At 38.2% G+C, this 23425-nt stretch overlaps 1 protein-coding gene across 1 annotated transcript in view; it reads left to right on the top strand.

The window, feature by feature from the left end:
* CAPZA2 (capping actin protein of muscle Z-line subunit alpha 2) overlaps positions 1-17294 on the top strand; it is a 57453-nt gene extending 40159 nt beyond the window's left edge. Inside the window, exons 5-10 of the mRNA XM_066362536.1 lie at positions 2270-2476; positions 4242-4321; positions 8327-8405; positions 11032-11103; positions 15169-15231; positions 15905-17294. Of these exons, the coding sequence (XP_066218633.1) occupies positions 2270-2476; positions 4242-4321; positions 8327-8405; positions 11032-11103; positions 15169-15231; positions 15905-16045 (642 nt within the window). The 3' untranslated portion in view covers positions 16046-17294. The remainder of the gene's footprint in view (positions 1-2269; positions 2477-4241; positions 4322-8326; positions 8406-11031; positions 11104-15168; positions 15232-15904) is intronic.
* Positions 17295-23425: the final 6131 nt, after the last annotated feature.

The following is a 23425-nucleotide window of genomic DNA, read 5'->3' on the forward strand; positions in this document are numbered from 1 at the left end:
TATGCTAAGGTTGTGGGTTTGAATCCTTCTCAGGGCACCTAAAAGAGTCCACAGTGATGGCATGAATAAGTGGAACAACAAATCGATGTCTCTCTCTCTTTTTTTCTCCCTCTCCCTCTCTCTTTCTCTTCCTCTCTCTAAAATCAATAAGTAAATAAAATAGAAAAAATAAATAGAAAAATATTAAAAGATATTTGCTCATAGAGGAACAAATGGCCCACTAAATATCAAAGATATCTAGATCTGTCAGGGGTCAAAGAAATATAAAGTAATGAGATACATGCCCATCAGACTGAAAAAAGGAGCTGTATGCTTATTGATTGTGATAATGTGAAGGGAAACCTATCATATAGTAGTCGTAAAAATCTGATTTGTTACAGTCATTTTTTAGAAAACAACCTTTACCTCTGTCCTCACTGCTGGGAATCTATCCAAGAGAAATAGAAGCATCCAATGGAAATAAAAATATCAGTATGTTAAAATATATGTACATCAACATTTTTAATGTATGTGCCCTTACTCCTTCCCAACAAGGAAAACAACCTGGAAATAAAGAGATAATCCATTAATAGTGGAATGGTAGAATAAATTGTTATACCCACGTCACGGGATATTATGCAGCCATTAAAAATAAGGGTGAGAGGTATACCAGTTGACTTGGAAGGATTTGCATAAGGTATTGATGTTGAAAAAAGCCAGGTGCAGAAAAATGTGTGTGCGCGCATTTTATTCTATTCATATAAAACAATGACCTCCCCCCAAAAAAATCCTATACAGCAATCATGTTTAAGTATATATAGATATATATGTGTATATATGCATATATTTTTATTCAGTGAGAGGAAGGGAGGCAGAGACAGACTCCTACATGCACCTCAACCAGAGGAGGGGAGGCAGAGACAGACTCCTGCATGCGCCCAGACTGAGATCCACCCGGCAAGCCCACTAGGGCAGTGGTCCCCAACCCCCAGGCTGCGGACCGGTACTGGTCCATGGCCATTTGGTACTGGTTTGCAGAGAAAGAATAAATAACTTACATTATTTCCATTTTGTTTATATTTAAGTCTGAACAATGTTTTATTTTTAAAAAATGACCAGATTCCCTCTGTTACATCCGTCTAAGACTCACTCTTGACGCTTGTCTCGGTCACATGATACATTTATCCATCCCACCCTAAAGGCCCGTCTGTGAAAATATTTTCTGACATTAAACCGGTCCGTGGCCCAAAAACAGTTGGGGACCACTGCACTAGGAGATGATGGTCTGCCAATCTGGGGTTGCTTTCTTGCTTAACAACCAAGTTCTTCTTAGCGCCTAAGACTGAGGTTATGGAGCCATACTCAGCTCCAGGGGCCAACTTTCTCCAGTCGAGCCATGGCTATAGGAGACTAAGAAAGAGTGAGAGAAGTGAAAGAGGGAGGGGTGGAGAAGCAGAGGGTGCCTCTCCTGTGTGTCCTGACTGGGAATCAAACCCGGGACATGCACACGCCGGGCCAACACTCTACCACTGAGTCAGCCAGTCAGGCAGGGCCTGTATATATTTTTCTAGGTAGGATTATATGACTAAAAGAAATTTAGAAGGATATATTGTTTTCATGATTAACATCAGAGAGATGAGCAAGTCCTGACATAGATAAGGAGTCAACATTTAGGAGAGTTGCAAGGGAAGGAAAAGGAAAAATTTAAAAACAAAGAACAACATGTCAAATTTGTGCATGTGTAATTAAATGTATGTATATAAATAAATTACATTTCAAAAAATTTGGAAGTCAATTGAAAATAACTGTCAGTGAATGGCTTATAAAAAAACAAGAGGACAACACTTAACAGTGAATGAGATCATTGGCCCAGGAGCGTGTAGGACGCTAAAGAGCAGTCTCATTGGATTGAAACCATTTTTATAAACACTCTATTGGAGGTTTTCATCAGATCCTTGACTTGAGGAACTGGAGCCTAATAACAAATAGTAAGCTGTTCATGGTTCTCAAAAAAAACTGACTCCAACAGTGAATTAAAAGATGCATTTTTTTTCCACTGGGAGCTGGAAATTTCATTAGGTCAGATACACTGATCCAAGCTGAGTGAGAGAAGCCTTACTGTCTTGTCTACTCTTTTGAAGTGTTATAGTTGTGCCATATATTTAAACCTGTTGTTTGGAATAGACTTACAGTTTTAAAGAAAATGTTGAAGTGAATGTATATTAATATATGTCATTATTTAAATACTATTTTAAATACTTTCTTTCCAAAATTTATTGTACCGTTGAAGGTATTGATAACAGAACATGGCGACGTGGGAAATGGAAAATTTTTGGATCCAAAAAACAGAATCTGCTTCAAATTTGATCACTTAAGAAAGGAAGCAACTGATCCAAGACCGTATGAAGCTGAGAATGCAGTTGAATCCTGGAGAACTTCAGTAGAAACTGCTCTGCGAGCTTATGTGAAAGAGCATTACCCGAATGGGGTCTGCACTGTACGTTATCACTGTGCACCTTTCTCCTGTCTTTGTAAATGTGACTGCTTTTATGACCTGAAATTTACAGTAACTTACAGAACTGACATTATATAACTTGACATCCTTTTTATTTCTTGAAGTAAATGCTTTTAAGAACGTTTATTTTTTTTTTAATTCTAAATGGTGAATATATATGATAGCCAAAAGTGGAAAAATGCTCTACCTTTAATGAAATTCAAGTAGGATTTCGCATCTATTCATTAGAGGAGCATGGTTATGATGAGATTCTTTAAACTCGTGTTCATGACATGTCTCAATAAGATCAGATCTAACTTATTTTTATTATGTGAAGAGATCTTAGAACAAACATAACTACTTAGAAGTGGAATTATGCCATGTTTTAAAATAAAATTACTTATGTTTTTTTACTGTTCTTTCATAGGTTTAAGCTACTTTTATGTTAACAGGGTAAATATGTTAGAAAGCAGGAGAGCTTAATTTTCCCTCCATAGCATTGTTTGTGCGCAGATAGGCTTTGTAGTTCCCAGTTTGTGCTTCTGTGATCTCTGTAGACAGAGATCTTTTAAAATGCTAGTCAGATTACGAAAAGCCTCTGCTTAAAATCCTTCCGCAGTTTCCCATTGCACCTAAGATCAAGAGTCTAGGCTTCTGAACATGGCTTTCCTTTTTTTTTTTTTTTTTTTTTTTTTTTTGTGACAGAGACAGAGAGAGGGTCAAACAGGGACAGACAGAGAGGAAGGAAGAGGGATGGGAAGCATCAGTTCTTTGTTGCGGCACCTTAGTTGTTCATTGATTGCTCTCTCATATGTGCCTTGACCATGGGCCTTCAGCAGACCGAGTAACCCCTTGCTCAAGCCAGCAACCTTGGACTCAAGCTGGTGAGCTTTGCTCAAACAAGATGAGCCTGCACTCAAGCCGGCAACCTCAGGGTTTTGAACTTGGGTCCTTTGTGTCCCAGTCTGATATGCTATCCACTGTGCCACTGCCTGGTCAAGCCTGAACATGGATTTCAAGGCCCAATGGACTTGGCCTCTGCGCACCTCTCCTACCTGAGGTGACCATATATCCTAGCTTTTAGTAATATGGTCAATAGAACCCTGTTTCCCTCTCAGAAGTTTCCTGGGTAAGATAAAAAGTTCATATGGTCCCCTTAAGTATCTAGCTCTCAATAATTTGAGAGATTTGGCAGCATAACCTAAAATACCTTATAAATTCTTTGAATTATAACCTTCTTGATTAGTATTATTTTGGAAGGATAATTCAAAAATAAAGGTGATTAGGTTTAGTTAGTCTGCATTTGTTTCTGGGGAATTGAAAGGCACAATTTATTCATTCCTTTTAAAGCAGCAGGCAAGAGGTAAAATAACATTGTCATAGTGTCTTAGGCACACTCTTAACCTGTCTTAGTTATAAGTAAATTAACTTTTTAATGACTAGAAATTGCAGTCTCTAAGATTGTGAAGTAAACAAAGATGATGATCACAATCTAAGTCCACTTTGTATTTCATGCAAACAACCAGACAAGTGTGGTATGTCAAGGGATGTTTATGACTACTTCAGAGTACAGTTTTACTCAGTAAATTATATTTTACTAATTGTGAGTTCTTGTGTGATCCATTGAGAATCTGTGGTTAAGTGTACATATTTGAGTGTTAAATGTTACTGCCAAAGCGCTATACGATTTTCAGTATTTTTTAGATGTTTAAAGTTGGACTGTCTTGGCCCTAAATTCACTCTTGTGTTTGTTTTCTTTGTCATTAAGGTATACGGTAAAAAAATAGATGGACAGCAAACTATTATTGCATGTATAGAAAGCCATCAGTTCCAAGCAAAAAACTTTTGGTAAGTTAAAATTTTTGTGTATTGGGGAATTTTGACATTATTTATATTCTTTGTAAAAGGTTCTTGCTTTTTTGATTGGGCCTATACCTTGTTTGTGATAATTGACTAAGACCAGTCTAAACATAAGTAAAACTTTAGCCTTTTTATACCCAGAGATTCCACTTCTGAGTATATATCTGAAGAACCTCAAAACACTAATTTGAAAAACTCTTATGTGCCCCTATGTTCACTGCATTGTTATATCCAATAGCCAAGACAGGGAAGCATCCCAAGTGTGTAACAGTAGATGAGTGGATAGAAAAGCTGTGGTGCATATACATGATGGGGTTCTACTAGGCCATAAAACAGGATGAAATCAGACCATTTGCGACAGCATGGATGGCCCTAGTCTCAACACAGTAAGTCAATCAGAAAGACAAATACTGTATGATTTTACTCACATGTGGAATCTAAAGATCAGAAGAAATAAAATTGAAACAGACTTGTAGACACAGAGAGAACTGATGGTTGCCAGAAGGGAGGGGGGTTGGGAGACTGGGTGTAAGAGGTGAAGGGATTGAGAAGCACTAATTGGTAGTTACAGAGTAGTCACGGGGATGTAAGTACAGCATACAGAACATAATCATAATAACTGTGGGAACTATGTATGGTGCCAGTGGGTATTGAAAATACTGAGGGGGAACATGTAAGCTTGTGATTATCTAACTACTAAACTGTACCTGAAACCAATACAAAATAAAATTGAAAGAAAAAAAACACCATCAGCCTTTTGATGTAGGAACATATCAGCTGTCACCAGCCTCATTTAAAGGCAGCAGTAAAGCCACTGATAGTGCAGAGAGCGTGGGAGAGTGTCGAGTGTTGTCAGAGACCAGCAGGCAGCATCCTACAGGAACATGTGTGCCCGTGAGCTGACAGTTTAGAGGCCCATATGCTCATTCTGAGAGGGGTTGTTTCTGAATGAGACTTACATGAGGGAGGAGGACAGAGGTAATTATAAAGTGAAGAATTATTTTTTGTGTGTGAACTTTAGATAAATTTCGTGTGGGGTACCTTGTGGCTGGTTAAGCAATGATAAGTCCAGAATTAAATGAAATCTTTACCTTTTATTCCCCTTTTTAGTTAATACATGCTACGGTCATCGGAGTTAAATATGGTCATAATATTTGCCTTTTGACTATGTTAGTCTTTGACTTGTTAGCCAGGTTGGTTGGTGCTCCTCAAGGTGTCCGTGACCCCTATGGACCAGTTTGGTCTGTGGCCCAAGCCTGTTCCACTGCTTAATCACCTCAGACCTACATGCAAGGTTACAGGTTGACCGAGAACATTTGGAGGAATACAGATACTTTCTCACTGAAGGAAAATCAATTTCATATGTAAATGTACACCTTAACAACAAGCTACCGTCACTTCAAGATTCTGGTACACGAAGCTACTTTTATGGAGTTAATAGAAATGTAGTTTTTCTGTTTTATAGTTAAAAATTTGTAGCATTTATGTACCGGCATCCTAAAGAAAGAAGTCCGTACAAAATTACTATGTATGCTCTTTGTGCCAGGATATGTATAATATAAAATCAGTAAGTCTTCAAAAATATAATTTATTTGAGCTTTAGCAAATGTAAAATGAAGATAATGTCTGTCTTTCAGTTTTTGGGTTTTTTTTCACTATTTCACTTTACATACCTGAATACTTTTTTCCAAACTACTCACTATGAATATTATATCATTGAAGGTAAAAATGATTTTCACTTTATTGGAAAAGGCAAAATTTATATGATATTCCAAAGTGCTAAACATCACATATCAAAATCTCAGTAAAATCTAAATACTTTGATATGAAGAAATATACTTCAAAGAGCCTAAAATAGAGATAGAATAAAAATTAGAAAATAGGAGACCTGGCCGGTTAGCTCAGTCAGTTAAGAGCATTGTCCCGGAAAAAGAAGGTTGCAGGTTCGATCCCCGGTCAGGGCTCACACGAGAAGCAACCAAGAAACACATGACTGGTGGAACAATAAATGCTTTCCTTTCCCCTCCTCTCTCTTTTCTTTGCTCCCTCTGCATCTCAATCAATAAAAAAAATTAAGCCCTGGCCGGATAGCTCGATTGGTTGAAGTGTTGTCCTGGCACAGAGGTTGCCAGTTTGATTCCTTGGTCAGGGGACATACAGGAGCAGTTCCATCTTCCTGTCTCTCTCTCCTGGCCTCTTTCTTTAAAAAAAAAATACACACACACACACACACACACAGTTCCTGCATGTTTTGCACACATTTCACTAATCACATTCTCTTTTTAGTCTCTACCGTTTCCCTAATGTCTAGCAGTATTGGCATTAATAAATGTTTGCTGAATGAAGACGCATTTGTAATTCCAGCATTAATAGAAGAAAGGGAAGAATATAATTAAAGGCTGGAACACCTAACTGTTGGGTTTACACCATTGATGAAAGGGTGCTATCTACGCAGTGTCATTTACTATCACTATATAATAGTCTTTGGAAGGAACTTTTAAAATAGTTCTCAAATTGGTACCATTACTTGATTTGGAATTTTTTTTCTTTTTATGATTAGTGATATGTGCATATTGTCATAATAAATCTGAAATGTATATACTTGGACTTTCTACTAGCGCCTGATACTAATACCTAAATAAAAGGAGTAACATTTTTTGGAATCACAAAATAAAATGGATAGACCTGGGTTCTTTCTACCTGAGCTTCTATGGATAATTTTGGATGAGTCACTAAAATCAAGACATACCACACAATTATCTATTATTTTGTACATAAAACATAAACAGTGTTTTAATGATAATGTCTTTTAGATGTTAAGTGTTAATGTTGGTTATGAGAGTATCATCATTCTGCAGATTTTCATGTTGAACAGAACCCAGAAATAATTTTCTACCAAAGCCAGTAGTGTTCTATTAGCCCTGTGATTATTTTAGAAATGTAGCCTATTCAAAAAAACTAAACTTAACAGATCCAGATTTGCATATCAGAATGTCTTTAGCATGCAAAGAGCAAGTAAAGGTCAGAAGAGAAGGAGTTGCTGTGGAAAGGCTGTGGGTGATGGGGATGGAGGATGAAATTCATTACCTGGGAGACAGACATGAGTAACTGACATCACGGTTTCCTACCTTGATGAATATATATTAGTCTGTTATACCAAAAATCATTCAGGAAGTGGGAGGAAGATGTGCCTTTTATGTAAAAACTTTAAATCTAAAATTGGAAAGGGGCAGGAAATCGGGGGGTTTTTGTTTGTTTTTACAGACAGAGTCAGAGAGAGGGATAGATGGAACAGACACAAACAGGAACAGAGAGATGAGAAGCATCAATTACCAGTTTTTCATTGTGACACCTTAGTTGTTCATTGATTACTGTCTCATATGTGCCTTGACCGGGGGGCTATAGCAGACCGAGTATCCCCTTGCTCGAGCCAGTGACCTTGGGCTCAAGCTGGTGAGCCTTGCTCAAACCAGATGAGCCCGCGCTCAAGCTGGAGACCTCGGGGTCTCGAACCTGGGTTCTCTGCATCCCAGTCCGATGCTCTATCCACTGTGCCACCGTCTGGTCAAGCAAGAGGGGGGGGAAAATCTATGCTTATAATTCTTTATAGCCCTTCTCTTTCTAGATATCAAAACTTCCTTAAGAGTGTGTATTATTATTCATTATTTTTAAATTATTTGGTACTTTGTATCACTCACTGGATATTAAACTGCATTGACTATATTTATGAAAGCCCCTGATAATCTGAACCTTTATTCATTTTATTCCTAATTAATACAAAGGTGAGTCAACTGAAGAAGTAGCTTAAAATTGTTCTTTAAAAGTAGTTTGTGTGTTTTAGTTTAATGAGTGTCCAGCATCCATCCCCCACATGCTCTTATAGTGTTAATTTAAATCTGGAACTTAAAATTTATTCAAATTATTTTCCCTACCTATTTACAACTTCTGTTTTTTTGTTTTGTTTTGTTTTGTTTTTTTCTCTTTATTTTTAAGGAACGGTCGTTGGAGGTCAGAGTGGAAGTTTACAATCACTCCTTCAACAACTCAAGTGGTTGGCATCTTGAAAATTCAGGTATAAAATTAAAGGAATTTGTTTACTAACCTTTAAATTATTCTGAATTGAAAAATAGTTGATTTATAAGTTTATATTTTACTTTCATAATATACAATAACCATTTCTTTGAGGTATGTGAAAAAACAAGGAGTGCTGATTTCATCTTGTAAATAAATAACCTTGTAGTTCATTCTCTAGTCATCAAAAACCTGCAAGTATAGCTGACAGGTTCTAAAAACACAGCTAAAATTAGGCGCTGTTATTTGGTCTGCTCTTTATATAATTTGTTCACATAAGCATCTTCTGTCATCTCATTTGCGTGCAGTTGGGTGAAGTATGATATGTGTGTTTAGGTCTAGAAATAGATGTATATATTATATGTATACAGTACCTATGTATATATGAGTATCTTCTGTACTCATTTTTGGCTTATATGAAACCCATTAAAACTGAATTCTTTGACTTTTAATTTAAGCTCAAATTTATATCAAAGAGTATTTGATAACCAAGACCAGGCATTTCAATATAGATACTACTAAAGAAGTGAAAGGAAAATACTGACTTATCTTTTTCTGTCTTGGTTCACACATTTATTCAGTACATTTGTTGATCAACTATCATGAAAGGTGTGCCAAGAACCAGAAAGGAATAAAGATGAATTAGGTGCTGCTGCTCTATCATCTGGCTCTAATACACATTTCTAATTGCTAGTCCTGTATCCTATTACTTTTATGTCTCAGTGACTGTCCCTTAGAGACTAGAGAAGCGAGGTTAAGAACCTGGATTTTATTTTATTTTTTAATTTAGAAATTAAATTTAATGGGGTGACATTGCTCCATAGAACACATTGGTTTCTGGTGTACGTTGCCATAGAACATAAACTATCCATTGCTTTATGTGCCCATCACTCACAGTCAGACCACTTCCCGTTACCATATATTTAGCCCCCTTTACTCCCCTCCCTCTCCCTCTGGTAACCACTTCACTTTTGTCTGTGTCTGTGAGTCTTAGTTTTATATCCCACTTATGAGTGAAATCTTAGCTTTTTCTGATTTACTTATTTCTCTTAGCATAATGTTCTCAAGGTCCATCCATGTTGTCACAAATGGCAATACATTATTATTTCTTATGGCTGAGTAGTAGTTCATTGTATATATGTACCACATTTTCTTTATCCAATCCTCTGTCAAGGGACACTTTGGTTGTTTCCATGTCTTGGTCACCGTGAATAATGCAGCCATGAATACGGGGATACATATGTCTTTGCATACCAATGTTTTTGAGTTTTAGGGGTAGATACCCAGTAGAGACATTGCTGGGTCATGTGGTAACTTAATTTTTTGAGGAACCACCATTTTATCTTCCATAATGGTTGTACTATACATTCCCACCAACAGTGAATGATGGTTCCATTTTCTCCACAGCCTCTCCAACACTTGTTATTACGTTTGAATCCTAGTTCTGCCAATTAATAGTTGTGTGACATCAGAAAGTCATTTAAACTCGTTTCCTCATCAGCTAAAAAAAAACCAAAACAAAGAAACAACAAAAAAGCTCATGTGATTATTTAAAGATTAGTTACTATGGACAAAATGATTAGTATAGAGGCAGACAAAAAGCGCTTAATGGTAAGAGCCATTTTCGCTGACATTCTGCCCTTCAGTTAGGTGTCAGCAGCTCTTGCCTGGATAATTTGTAAAATGCTGCCCCTGTTGGACCAAATCGTCTGAGAGCTAGGATTGTCGCATACACATTTCTATCTTCAGCCCTTAGCATTGTGCCTGGCCTATAGTTGTTACTTTATTTTATTGAATTGCTGGACCTTTTGCCATTTCCTAATCCATTTTTTCATCCTACCATTAAGAAAGATGATTTAAGTTTACATCTGGATGTTACTTGCCTGCTTACAACCACTTTATACTGCATTCTCACCTACTAGATAGCCTAGACATATTTACACGGCATTCAAGGCCCAAAGCCGACTTGTTCCCTAGCTATAGAATTTCTCCAGCCACACCTCTCCCAGCCTGACCTCACATGTTCCATCCTAAGTACCTGCTGTTCTCTAAGCTCAGTTTCCATGTCTTCGGTGACTTGTCAGTCATTTTGCTAAACCCAGGCATATTACCTTTTTTCTGAAATCTGGAATATTATGAATGTATTTTTTACATACCTCTTATGAGGTTAGGGACTGTCTTTTTAAAAGCTACCAGTCTCTAGAACCTTTTTAGTAGGTGGCAGATTTAGTAATCTTTCAACTAATGTTGAGTGAATAAATTCGTGTCTTTGAATTTGAGTACTTAAATGACTGGTGGAAGTACACAAAAGGGGAGCAGTGTTGGGGAGGGGGTCCTGTGTGCTTGATTTTGGAAATCTTGCGTTTAGATTCCAGCAGCATGTCTGTGAGGTCTGTGCCGTGGTCAGGTCAGTGGAGGGCTCGCCTGTGCAGCTGCAACACTGCTACCTGGGCTGCTCACGAGACAGGGCAGGAAGCCTTGCTGGGCTGGGAAGGGCCAGGAGCTCCCTGGAGAAGCTCGGTCAGAGCTGAAATGGTAGTTGTCGGCATTGATGTGACTGTGGAAGCCATGGGGATCTGGGCGGTTCCTGCCTGTAATACTGTTTCTGTAATTTCTCTTTTTAATAGGTTCATTATTATGAAGATGGTAATGTTCAACTAGTGAGTCATAAAGATATACAGGATTCCTTAACAGTGTCTGTAAGTAATTAATTCTAAAATAAAACGGAAACAGCCTCATACTTCTATAAACCAGTACAGTTTTGGAAGTAACATTTGATGTAATATTTCTGCTTCAGATTAAAGTGTTTTCAGATAGATTAAAGATGGTAAGTAATGGAAATTGGTACCTTTTTTAGTAGCTTTATTGAGATACAATTCCTACACTATTCAGTTCACCCAGTTAAAGTATAAAATTCAGTGTGTTTTTGTATGATAACAAGATTGTATATTCAGTTCACCCAGTTAAAGTATAAAATTCAGTGTGTTTTTGTATGATAGCAAGATTGTACAACAGACAATACTAAGTTAGAACATTTTTGTCCTCTAAAAATCCAGTACCCATTATCAGTCACTCCCCACCCCACCCCCAACAGCCCTTCCCCCGACCACTCTCAGGCCTGGGCAGCCAGCAGTGGGTTTTCTAAGGACTTGCGCATTCTTACCTGTGATGTAAATGGAATCCTACAAATGTGGTCTTTGTGACTGGCCTTCTCACTTATAATGTTTTCAGAGCTTATCCATGTTACAGCATATATCAATATTTCATTCCTTTTTATTGCCAAATGATACTTCTTATACCACACTTTATTTAATCTATTAATTAGTTGCTGAACATTTGTGTTGTTTTCTACTTTTTACTGCTATGAACCTTCATGCATCACTTTTTGTGTAGACGTGTTGTGATTTCTCTCTGGTGCACACATGGCAGAGGAATTGCTGGGTCCTACAGGAGTTCTGTGTTTCATTTTTTAAAAACTGCCTATTTCCAGAATGGCTGACCGCTTTACATTCCCATCGTTGTATATGAGAGTGCCAGTTTTTCCTCGTCCTCACCAAAATTTATGTCTTTTTGGTTATAGCCGTTCTTCAGTCTATATGAAATGGTATCTCATGTGGTTTGATTTACATATTCATGATTAATAATGATAATGAGCATTTTTTCATGTATTTATTGGTCATTTATGTATTAAAAATGTCTGTTCAGATCCTTTGCTTATTTTTTTTTCTTAATGTGTTTTTATTGTTGAGTTGTAATTGCTGCTTATATATTCTGAATGTAAGTCCTTTAAAAGATACATGATTCACAAATATATTCCATTCTATATATCTTTTCACATTGTTGGTAGTCCAGTGCAGAATAAAACATTTCTGTTTTGGTGTAGTCCAATCTGTTTTTTCTTTTGTTACTTGTGGTTTTGGTCTATTATAGAACCCATTGTGTAATCCGTGGTTATGAAGAGTTACCTTAATGTGTTTTCTTATAAGAATTTTACAGTTTTAGCTCTTAAATGTACATCTCTGATCCTGTACCTAACCTTTATGTTTGTATTGTATGCTTTTTTTCCCCCTCTGTCTGCTGGGATTGTGATGTAATGAAGTTCTTCTGAAGTCCAGCTTTCCGTTGTCAAGAAACTTGGGACTTGGTTTCATGTTCTTGCAGTGTGTTTTCATACCTTCTTTCCATTATGTGCAGCTATTCCTTTGTGGAATTTCTTTGCCCTAAGGATGTTAATACAACATTACTGTGACATTTTTGCATAAACATTTGTGCTGTATACCCAAAAGTACCAGTATATTTTAAACATCAACTACTGCTATACAAAATTAGCTAATTTACAAATGCAAAGGAAAAGTTCATTTTTAATTTAAGAAAGAATTTGATTTAACATTAAAAAATATGTATGACTGTGTTAAGCCAAATGCTGCCTGAGAGAAGAAAGCTATGTTTTTTAAGTTGACATACTCTTCTTGCAAAATGTGCTTGTAAAAGAAACTAACAAATATCTAATATTCCATGAGACATTGTTTTCACCTAAAGTATAAAATTCACTGTGTTTTTGTATGTAGCAAGATTGTAAAACAGACAATACAGTCTAAGTTAGAATAGTTTTGTCCTCTAAAAATCCGGTACCCAGCCCTGGCCGGTTGGCTCAGCGGTAGAGCGTCGGCCTAGCGTGCGGAGGACCCGGGTTCGATTCCCGGCCAGGGCACACAGGAGAAGCGCCCATTTGCTTCTCCACCCCTCCGCCGCGCTTTCCTCTCTGTCTCTCTCTTCTCCCGCAGCCAAGGCTCCATTGGAGCAAAGATGGCCCGGGCGCTGGGGATGGCTCTGTGGCCTCTGCCTCAGGCGCTAGAGTGGCTCTGGTCGCAACATGGCGACGCCCAGGATGGGCAGAGCATCGCCCCCTGGTGGGCAGAGCGTCGCCCCATGGTTGGCGTGCCGGGTGGATCCCGGTCGGGCGCATGCGGGAATCTGTCTGACTGTCTCTCCCTGTTTCCAGCTTCAGAAAAATTAAAAAAAAAAAAAAAAATCCGGTACCCATTATCAGTCACTCCCCACCCCACCCCCACCAGCCCTTCCCCCAGACCACTCTTAGTCTATACCCATTGTTTTGGGTATAGTTCTATATCATGAGCATATGTGCAGCATTATTTGCTTAACAGGATACTTGGTTATTATATTCCTTGGGAAGCTTAACGTTGGGCAAAGATTCTTATTAAGAGACATTTATTTATCAACCGAATTATAGACTATAGAGTTGTGAGAGATGGTTATTTCAGTAATTAAACTGAACTCATATATCATATGTCAGTTTGTGCTGACTTTTTCTGAATGTGTTACTTTATCTTACTTTATCTTTTATTGTTGTTTTATTGTTTTTGGACAGAGAAAAATGCACCCATTATAGAAATATATATGAGTGTATGTGTAAATGTATATATAGTTACCCTTAAACAGTGCTGACCTTCTTCACATTTGAAAATCTGCATATAACTTTTGATTCCCCAAAATTTAACTACTAACAGCCTCTGTTGACCAGAGAAGCCTTACCAGTAATATGGTAGTTGATTAACACATTTTATATGTTACATGTACTATATCATATACTGTATTCTTACAGTAAAGTAAGCTAGCAATAAGAAAACATTAAGAAAATCATAAGGAAGAGAAAATACATTTACAATGTTTTCTCACTGTAATTCAGTTAATACAGTGTGTATTAATTGAAAAAATCCAAATATAGGTGGATCCAGGTTAAATCCATGTTGTTCAAGGGTCAACTATAAGTAATATACATAAAGTAAGGTATTTGAGAATTTTACATTGTTTTATACAAAAGTCTAGATTTCTGTTAAATTTATAGTTAATAAAAAGAAAAAATCCATATATTAGGAAGTTAAAATAATTTCCCAGAAAACACTTAAACCGCACAGTAAATTCACTTTAAATTCCTAATTGATAACATTTTTTAATGTATTATGGTAAATATTGTTCAGTAAGTTCAACAATATTTAGATATAGTCATTAATTAGGAAGTTATGACTAATGTCATACCATAAAGATTGGCTATTAGAATGCATGTCAGGTGTTAGAAATGTATTTTTCAGCAATGTGTTCAAACTTTTCTTTCCTTAACCATGAAACACTGAGACTAGCCCCATTTGATAGTCTTTTAAAATATTTTTGCCTAGCCTGACCAGGCTGTGGCGCAGTGGATAGAGCATCGGACTGGGGTGCGGAGGACCCAGGTTCGAGATCCCAAGGTCGCCAGCTTGAGCGCGGGCTCATCTGGCTTGAGCAAAAAGCTCACCAGCTTGGACCCAAGATCGCTGGCTCCAGCAAGGGGTTACTTGGTCTGCTGTAGCCCCACGGTCAAGGCACATATGAGAGTGCAATCAGTGAACAACTAAAGTATCACAACGAAAAACTGATGATTGATGCTTCTCATCTCTCTCTCAGTTACTGTCTGTCTGTCCCTATCTATCCCTCTTTCTGACTCTCTCTCAGTCCCTGTAAAAAAAAAAAGAAAAGAAAAAAAAAAGAAAAATAAAATCAATAAAGAAATATATATATAAAAAATATGTATTTTTGCCTAGTTCCCCTTGGACTTAAGATTATTTAACAGTATTTTCTCTTGATTTATCATAATTTTCATCTATTTATTAAATAATTATTAACGATACATATATAAGTATACCTATTTTAGAATAATAGTGGTATAGTTTTACTACTTTATTCACTCAGTTTTGTTTTTTATTCAGAATGAGGTGCAAACAGCGAAAGAATTTATAAAGATTGTAGAAGCTGCAGAAAATGAATACCAGGTATGAGTTTTAAAATTCTTTTTTCTGTAGTTGCTTATAAATAAATGACACTGAAATTTTAATCGTAGTCATAAGCCTGAATTTTTTTTATTTCAGTATAATGTCTTTTTTGTGGGTGTGTATACGTTGTTGTTTGCTTATTTGATTTTAGCTCAAACTTGTGTAGTGTAGGCACACTCAGAGTATTGGTCAAAATATGTCAAGATTGTAAATGGTTAGGAATCCTGATCAGGAATTTTAACTTAGGAGATGTTTCCTAAAGCATTTAGATTACGTGTAGTCTGCCTAGATCCTATTTCATTTTGTCCCTCTTTTTACATTATTTATCAGCTTCTAAACTACATTCTTGAACATCAGCATTTAATTTGTGGATTGGACAAATTTTCACTCCTTACAAACAATAATTTATGAAATTGTTCTGAGTGGATAATAGTAAGATAGATCCAAAATGAGGTTTTACAAATGTTAACTCCTGTTTACAATTTTATTTCATTGAATTACTCAAAATTATAAGCTTTTTCTTTTAGTTGCCTTTAAAGCCATTTTGGGGTGTTTATCTGACTTTCAAAAGGAGTGAAACAGACTACTTAATGGTTTTTCCTAAAAATCTGTGTCTTTTATAAATGGTTCTGTTTCTTTTATTTCTTTAAACTTTTCACTACTATTTTCATAGACGGCCATCAGTGAGAATTATCAGACGATGTCGGACACGACGTTCAAAGCCTTACGTCGACAGCTGCCAGTCACACGCACTAAGATTGACTGGAACAAGATCCTTAGCTACAAGATTGGCAAAGAGATGCAGAATGCATAAATGAACATTGCATGATCGGATCAGTGTAGTGTCTTTGCATTTTTTAAAAATCATTGCAAAAGTATTCAGAACTGTCAAGCTACCCAGTCAGATGGGCTGTTGCCATTTAAATCACTGTAATTAGTTTGGTTAGAGCACAAAGCTTAGCTAATCAACCATTATTTTTCATTTCTTTTGTTCAGAGGATTGAAAATCAGTTTAGTTTAAATATATTTCACTTTCTGTTAGGCCTTTCTTATTATGAAGAGATGATGATTTCTAGTTTAATGTTAAAAGTTTTTGAAATGTTTCAAAAATATTTTACTTACCATAACCCTAAAATTGTTGTCTTTTGGTTTTTGAAGTGTATAACTTGATACTAGCCCAGTTCTATTTAATGGGGTCAGTAACGGACATTTTGGTTTAAGGTGGTTGATGATTTGGCCGTATACGCTGCTAAAGAAATTGTCTGCCTTTTCCCCTCACTTCTCCCACTTATGTAAGATTGAGAGTAAGGGAAAGCGTTTTCTATATCATTTGTGTTTAAAGCTTTCAAGGTGGTTATTTAGCTAGCTTAGTGTTTAATTAAACTTTTTTTAAACAAGGCCAATGTCTAATGCTGTTTTCAGATTCTGGAATTAAATGAAAAAACTTATTTCAGAAATGCATTTAATGCTTTCTTTCTTGTGACAATTACACAAATTAGCTTGAATTCCATATGTCCCTGAGTTATTTTTATCATAAAGCCACAAATGTATTATAACAAGGCAAATTGTAATATATATAATCCTGAACTCATGACCATGTCTCAGTTGATTTTTTTCTTCTTGGATTGTAAAGTACTGAAATTCAGTGTGACATTAAAATGAAAATTTTCTTATTTATTTGAGTAGAAAATCACTTATCAGTGGATCAATATATTATTTTAAAATACTTTAATGTGATTCTCAATTGGTTGTACATTAGAAAATCTGGGAGTACATAAAGTATGCAGTTTCAGTCTAAGTTTTTTCATCTTTCTGTGCATCATATGCATGTTTGTAACATTTTAAAAACTACACTGACTGATGCTCCAGGGATTTCAAGCCTGTGGTGATTGTTAGTATATACTGTAGGCAGCGGGTGCATTGTGGGTTCATCATCGAGCACTGCTTACTGCAGTGAGGTTCTCTTCTCACAGACCCTGCAGACATCTGGGCTTGGAATGCTTTTTTATTTTGAATCACCTCTTTTATTATGTACAATAAAATATTTCATTAGCTTGATTGTATAGATTTTTAAATTTTTCTCAATGAAAGCATGTTAATTTCTTTTTAAAAATCACTGTTGAGCCTGGCCTGTGGTGGCGCAGCGGATAAAGCATCAACCTGGAACGCTGAGGTCGCTGGTACGAAACCCCAGACTTGCCTGGTCAAGGCACATATGGGAGTTGATGCTTCCTGCTCCTCCCTCGCTTCTCCCTCTGTCCCTCTAAAAATGAATAAATGAAATCTGGAAAAAAAAATCATTGTTGGGCTTTGAAAGCATTGAAAATATAACATGAAATTATGACATTTTTTGTTAAATCATTTTTTCTACTTTTAAAATACAAGTTTTGCCATATTGGGATTCCTAAGGAAAATGAAAATAGTCTGATGATGATTCTGAACTAAATACTAGATGAATCTTTAATTAATTAGCTCAGTTGTATCAATTGGGCTAAAATAGGTTCATATCCCCTAAACGTCAATTGCTTTAGCTGTGTTTTATGACCTAGAATGCTTTCTTGAAAGTATATGCAACTGTTTTTAAGGTGATTATTTATCAAACAACCTGACCAGGTAGTGGCTCAGTGGATAGAGCATCAGCCTGGGACGCTGAGGACCCTGGTTTGAAGTCCTGAAGTTGCCAGCTTGAGCATGGTATCATATACATGACCCACCCATTGGTTGCTGGCTTGAGCCCAAAGGTTGCTGGCTTGCAGCCCAAGGTCACTGGCTTGAGCCCAAGGTTGTTGGCTTGAGCAAGGGGTCACTGGATTGGCTGCAGCCCCTCTGGTCAAAGCACATATGAGAGAGCAGTCAGTGAACAACTAGGTGCCTCAATGAAGAATTGATGCTTCTTATCTCTCTCCCTGTCTGTCCCTGTCTCTCATGCTGAAAAAAAATTCAGAACAGTTCTCAATAATGGTGATGCAATCAAGTACAGTAGTCTTCTATGATATTCAAGTGCAAGAATGGAAACCCAGCATAACCGAAACCTCAAGGTTGTGGTTTTCCCAGGACTCATCCTGTTTGTTGAATAGGCTGAGGGTGGAGGCGAGGGCAGAAACAGGGAGAACAGTTAGGCTATTCCATAATCTAGTTGAGAGAATGCTGGCGTGGCCTGAGCTGAAAGCAGTGGACTGTTGAGATGGCAACTTTGGATATATGTTAAAGGTAAAATCAAGATTTGCCAAAGATTGGTTGTGGCATGTGAGATAAAATGCCAAGGATTTGGGGGTTGAAAAATTAGTCAAAATTGTGGTGGTAGGGGCCAGGCTGGAGCTCAGTTTTAGACTGCAGGGGGAAACACCGCGTAGCAGCCAGTACTGAAGACTGGACAGAAGGGTGCCCTGAGCTGGAAGAGGGGGAACCGACTTTGAAAGCCAAGTGAAAAGAGGACTCCTTGAAGCTAGTGATAACGAACTGAAAGTGACACCGGGGAGTGTGGCTGTTGGTTTCTCTTCAGCCACATAAGATGTACAGGTGCGGGCCTACAGTAAGTGAGTTGAATTTAACCAGGGTTGTGATTTTGCCTAGAGCAGGGGTCCCCAAACTTTTTACACAGGGGGCCAGTTCACTGTCCCTCAGACCATTGGAGGGCCGGACTATAAAAAAAACTATGAACAAATCCCTATGCACACTGCACATATCTTATTTTAAAGTAAAAAAAATGGGAACAAATACAATATTTAAAATAAAGAACAAGTAAATTTAAATCAACAAACTGACTAGTATTTCAATGGGGACTATGCTCTCACTGACCACCAATGAAAGAGGTGCCCCTTCCGGAAGTGCGGTGGGGGCCGGATAAATGGCCTCAGGGGGCCGCATGCGGCCCGCGGGCCGTAGTTTGGGGACCCCTGGCCTAGAGTATGACTGACCACAGGGAAAAGGGGCAAGGCTGTAATGCCAGGCTGTAGAGTTTAAGCCAGGTAAGCAGGGAAGTGAGGACTTCATGGGAGCAAGAAAAAAGCAAAAAATATTACACAATCAATGAATTGTCCACATAAAAAATATCCAAACCTGTAAAACAATATTTATAAGGTTTTATTCAAGCCAAGCTGATGACAGTTGCTGAGAAACAAGATCTAAAATGCTCCAGAGAACGACAGTTTGCAGTTACTGTGATGCGTTTGAGATTAAGGAGGGAATTTAAGGAAGGTTACATGAAGTGGGAAAGCCAAGAGGTGTTGTGTTACAGGACAGTTAAGATTATGTGCTCTCTTAAGGTTGGTTATTATTTCTGGCATTTTGAAGGAGTGCTAACCTAGATGCATAAGAAAAGTGGACAGGGCTTGCTTAAAAACCTTCCACTAAAGAAGATACAGGCCTGGGGCACTGGCCAGGCAGCTCAGAGCATTGTTCTGATACCCCAAGGTTGCAAGTTCAATCCCCTGTTGGGGCACATATAGGAATTGACCAATGAGTGCATGCATGAATGGAACAACAATTTGATGTTTCTCCCTTCCTCCTCTAAAATCAATTAAAAAATATGAAAACCTTAGGGAAAGGAATATTGCTCCACTGGAGGGCATAGATATGGCAGGCAAAAAGGCTAGTGACACTGGTTAGGCCATGACATTGATATTCTTGCCTCTAATGCCTCAGAGATAGTGACATGGCTTTAGATATCCATGACCCAATAGCTCAGTTGGTTGGAGCATTGTCCTGAAGCACAAAGGTTGCTGGTTTGATCCCCAGTCAGGGCACATACAAGAACAGACTGATGTTCACTTTTCTCTCCCTCCCTCTCTCTCTTTCTCTCTCTCTCTCCCCCCCCCCTTTCCCTCTAAAATTCAGTTTTAAAAAATAAGAAAGATGACCTGTGTCCTTAGGCTGAAGATAGCTAATGTAAAATATGAGTGGAAGGAAGCAGTCAGTACCCATACTTAATCCTTCCCAAGTCTGGATGCTTGAGATGTGAACCCAGTAAACTTTCAACATCATCTCTCTTGCAAGTATTGCCATATACTAATTACTGGTCCAAAATGTTTCCAAGCCACAGTGGTATTTGGTAAATAATGATGTGTAATTTCCATTTTGTTCTATTTCTGAATTGTGACTATTGCTTCTATACCTCCATTTGATATTGAGTATTTGGGACGGATAACAGTTTCTAGTTGCTGGACAATGAGGAGCTACATTGTTCCTGAGGAAGGAACTACACATCCATCCAGATGTCTTGGACTTTGAGCTGCTTGCAATAAAGGGAGAGATCTTGGTGTGTAGTAGGGTCCCTTCACATTGGCCAAAGGGTCATCAGCAGAAATTGCTAGTTGCCCCCAATATCCATTTTTAGCCGCTTGTGTGCTCTTGAAGAACAAAGACCACGTTTTCCAGCTTCCCTTAGAGCAGTGGTTCTCAACCTTTCTAATGCCGTGACCCCGCAATACAGTTCCTCATTTTGTGGTGACCCCAAACCAAAAAATAATTTTGGTGGCTACTTCATAACTGTAATTTTGCTACATACAGTTATGATTTGGAATGTAAATACCTGATATGCATTGTGTATTCTCATTGCTACAAATCACATAATTTAAACTGATTAATCACAAAAACAATATTTAATTATATATTGAGAAATATTTATTACTAATGGACCTCCTTACTTAGTGTATTGGGGCTACCATTCCATAAATATCAATAGCTGCTTAACTAATGGATCTGTTTTTTCCAGATTAGTGGCAAGTTTTCTATGTAGAACAGTGTGAACTACATCATAGGATACACTGCAGTTTCTGCACAGCATGGTATCTTTCAGGGCTCTTTCACACTGTAAAGCAGCGGTTTCTGCGGTGGAATCTACATCTCATTTTCTTCAATGGGAGACCTGTGGATTCCGCAGAAGAGAGATCCCCTGTACAGCAGAAATGCAGTTCCGACACATTTCTTCCTCTCCTATTCAAGTCAATGGGAGGCCGCTGCAGATTCCGCTCAAATATAGAGCATGTTGCTTATGTTTTTCCACGCTAGAACTTTTCCTAGAGCTGAAAAATTCCAAAGGTGGAATCCGCCACCCCCAATAGACTTCTATAGGAGGCAGATCTTTTACACTGCAGAATCCGCCCAGCAGATTCCTCAGTGTGAGGCCTCTTTCAGTCTATAGACTTCTATAGGAGGCAGATCTTTTACACTGCAGAATCCGCACAGCAGATTCCTCAGTGTGAGGCCTCTTTCAGTCTATAGACTTCTATAGGAGGCAGATCTTTTACACTGCAGAATCCGCACAGCAGATTCCTCAGTGTGAGGCCTCTTTCAGTCTATTGGGGGTGGCGGATTCCACCTTTGGAATTTTTCAGCTCTAGGAAAAGTTCTAGCGTGGAAAAACATAAGCAACATGCTCTATATTTGAGCGGAATCTGCGGCAGCCTCCCATTGACTTGAATAGGAGAGGAAGAAATGTGTCGGAAACTGTCATTTCTCTGCCTCTTATTGAAATCAAAAGGAGGCTGTGGCGGATTGTGTGGTAACCCGAGATTCTCAGGAGCTCTCTTCCACAAAATCCGCCGCACTCCCAATGAAATCAATAGGAGGCGGATTCAATGCCAGAAACCGCTGATTTCAGCAGTTTCCTCATTCAGAATATGGGAAAATAGTGGGAGACATGGGAGATAATTCTACATTGGAGAACATGTGAACTACATCTTATAGTGGTCTCTTATAGTATAAGACCGATGTAGTTCACACTGTGTAAATGTATGGTGCTTTGTGTAAGTGTAAGCTGCTTTGTGTACTGTGTAATGATTACACACAAAGCAGCTTACTCTTACATAGTATTGTGTGTATGGTGTGTGTACTGTTTTTACATTATTAACCTTTTTTACACCAGCAGGCTGTCTCGCAGGCTCTCTTGGCTCTCTGCCTCTTGCCTCTCCTCCTCCTAGGCTTCTGTCCTCCGGTGCTTGTTGCACCCGCCCACTGATGACATCAATGCGCTGCTATGGACGGTGGAGCGTTCCCCCCACTTCCCCGGCCCCTTAGGCCCCGGAAACATGATGCAATCACGTCTGCGCATGACCACAGGCATTCAGTTTGGAACCCACGTCCATAACGGCGTGCGTTGGAGCTGAATAGCACTGCTGCAGACGGTAGCGCGGCTTCTCAGCGGCTAAAGCCATCGGAAATATGTATTTTCCGATGGCTTTAGGCGACCCCTGTGTTTTGGTCGTTCGACCCCCACCGCGGTCGCGACCTACAGATTGAGAACCGCTGCCTTACAGCTAGGAGTGGCTGTGTGACTATGTTCTGGCTAACTGGATACGCACAAGTGTGGGGTAAACAGAACTTTCCTACGGGTCTGACCCTGTGGGCTCCCATCTTTCCTTTTTCCTGGGGCCTGGAACTTGGATCCCACCATCTCAGACCAGCAGGTCCAGGCACACTTGGGCATGAACCCTGTCTTTCACACTTACGAGCCCCATACCAACTTGACTTTGAACTATCTACTTGGACTTTCACGAGAGGGAAATAAACCTTTATCTTGTTTAAACCACTGAAATTTTGTATCTTGTCACCTGCAAGTTCACCTAATCCTAAAAGTAAAACCCTCACTCTACTCCATTCCATCTGATTAAAAAAAAAATCCAGATAGCCTAAAGATAGAGCCAAACCACAGTGAATATTTTTGGAATAATCTTGAGTTGGAGAAAACCTTCGTAAAACACAGACAAAACTCAGAAGTCATTAAAAAAAATATTGAGAGATGTTGAGGGGAATATGGAGGTGAGGGGGTGCATTCGGGGCAACACTAGAATCTCTGTAAACACAATAAATTAAAATCAATAAAAAAATGATTTAAAAAAAGGAAAAAAAAGATTGAGATTTCTCGTCCCAACACAGTTAACCTTTTTTACCACAGGAGGAACTGTCAGTAGTGGTTACAAACCACTTTCATCTGCTTTTTCACCCCCAAGGAATATATAATAAGTTAGATGACATGCTTTTCTTTTTTCTTTTTCTTCTGAGAGAGGCAGGGAGAGAGAGGTGAGAAAGAGGAAGAAACATCGAGCTGCTCTTGTATGTGCCCTGACTGGGGCATCGAACTGGCAACCTCTGCGCCCCAGGACAATGCTCCAACCAACCAAGCTATCCGGCCAGGGCTTAATTTTATTTATTTATTTATTTATTTATTTATTTATTTATTTATTTATTTATTATT

Source organism: Saccopteryx leptura, chromosome 2, assembly GCF_036850995.1.
Source record: "Saccopteryx leptura isolate mSacLep1 chromosome 2, mSacLep1_pri_phased_curated, whole genome shotgun sequence".
Taxonomy (NCBI): Eukaryota; Metazoa; Chordata; class Mammalia; order Chiroptera; family Emballonuridae; genus Saccopteryx; species Saccopteryx leptura.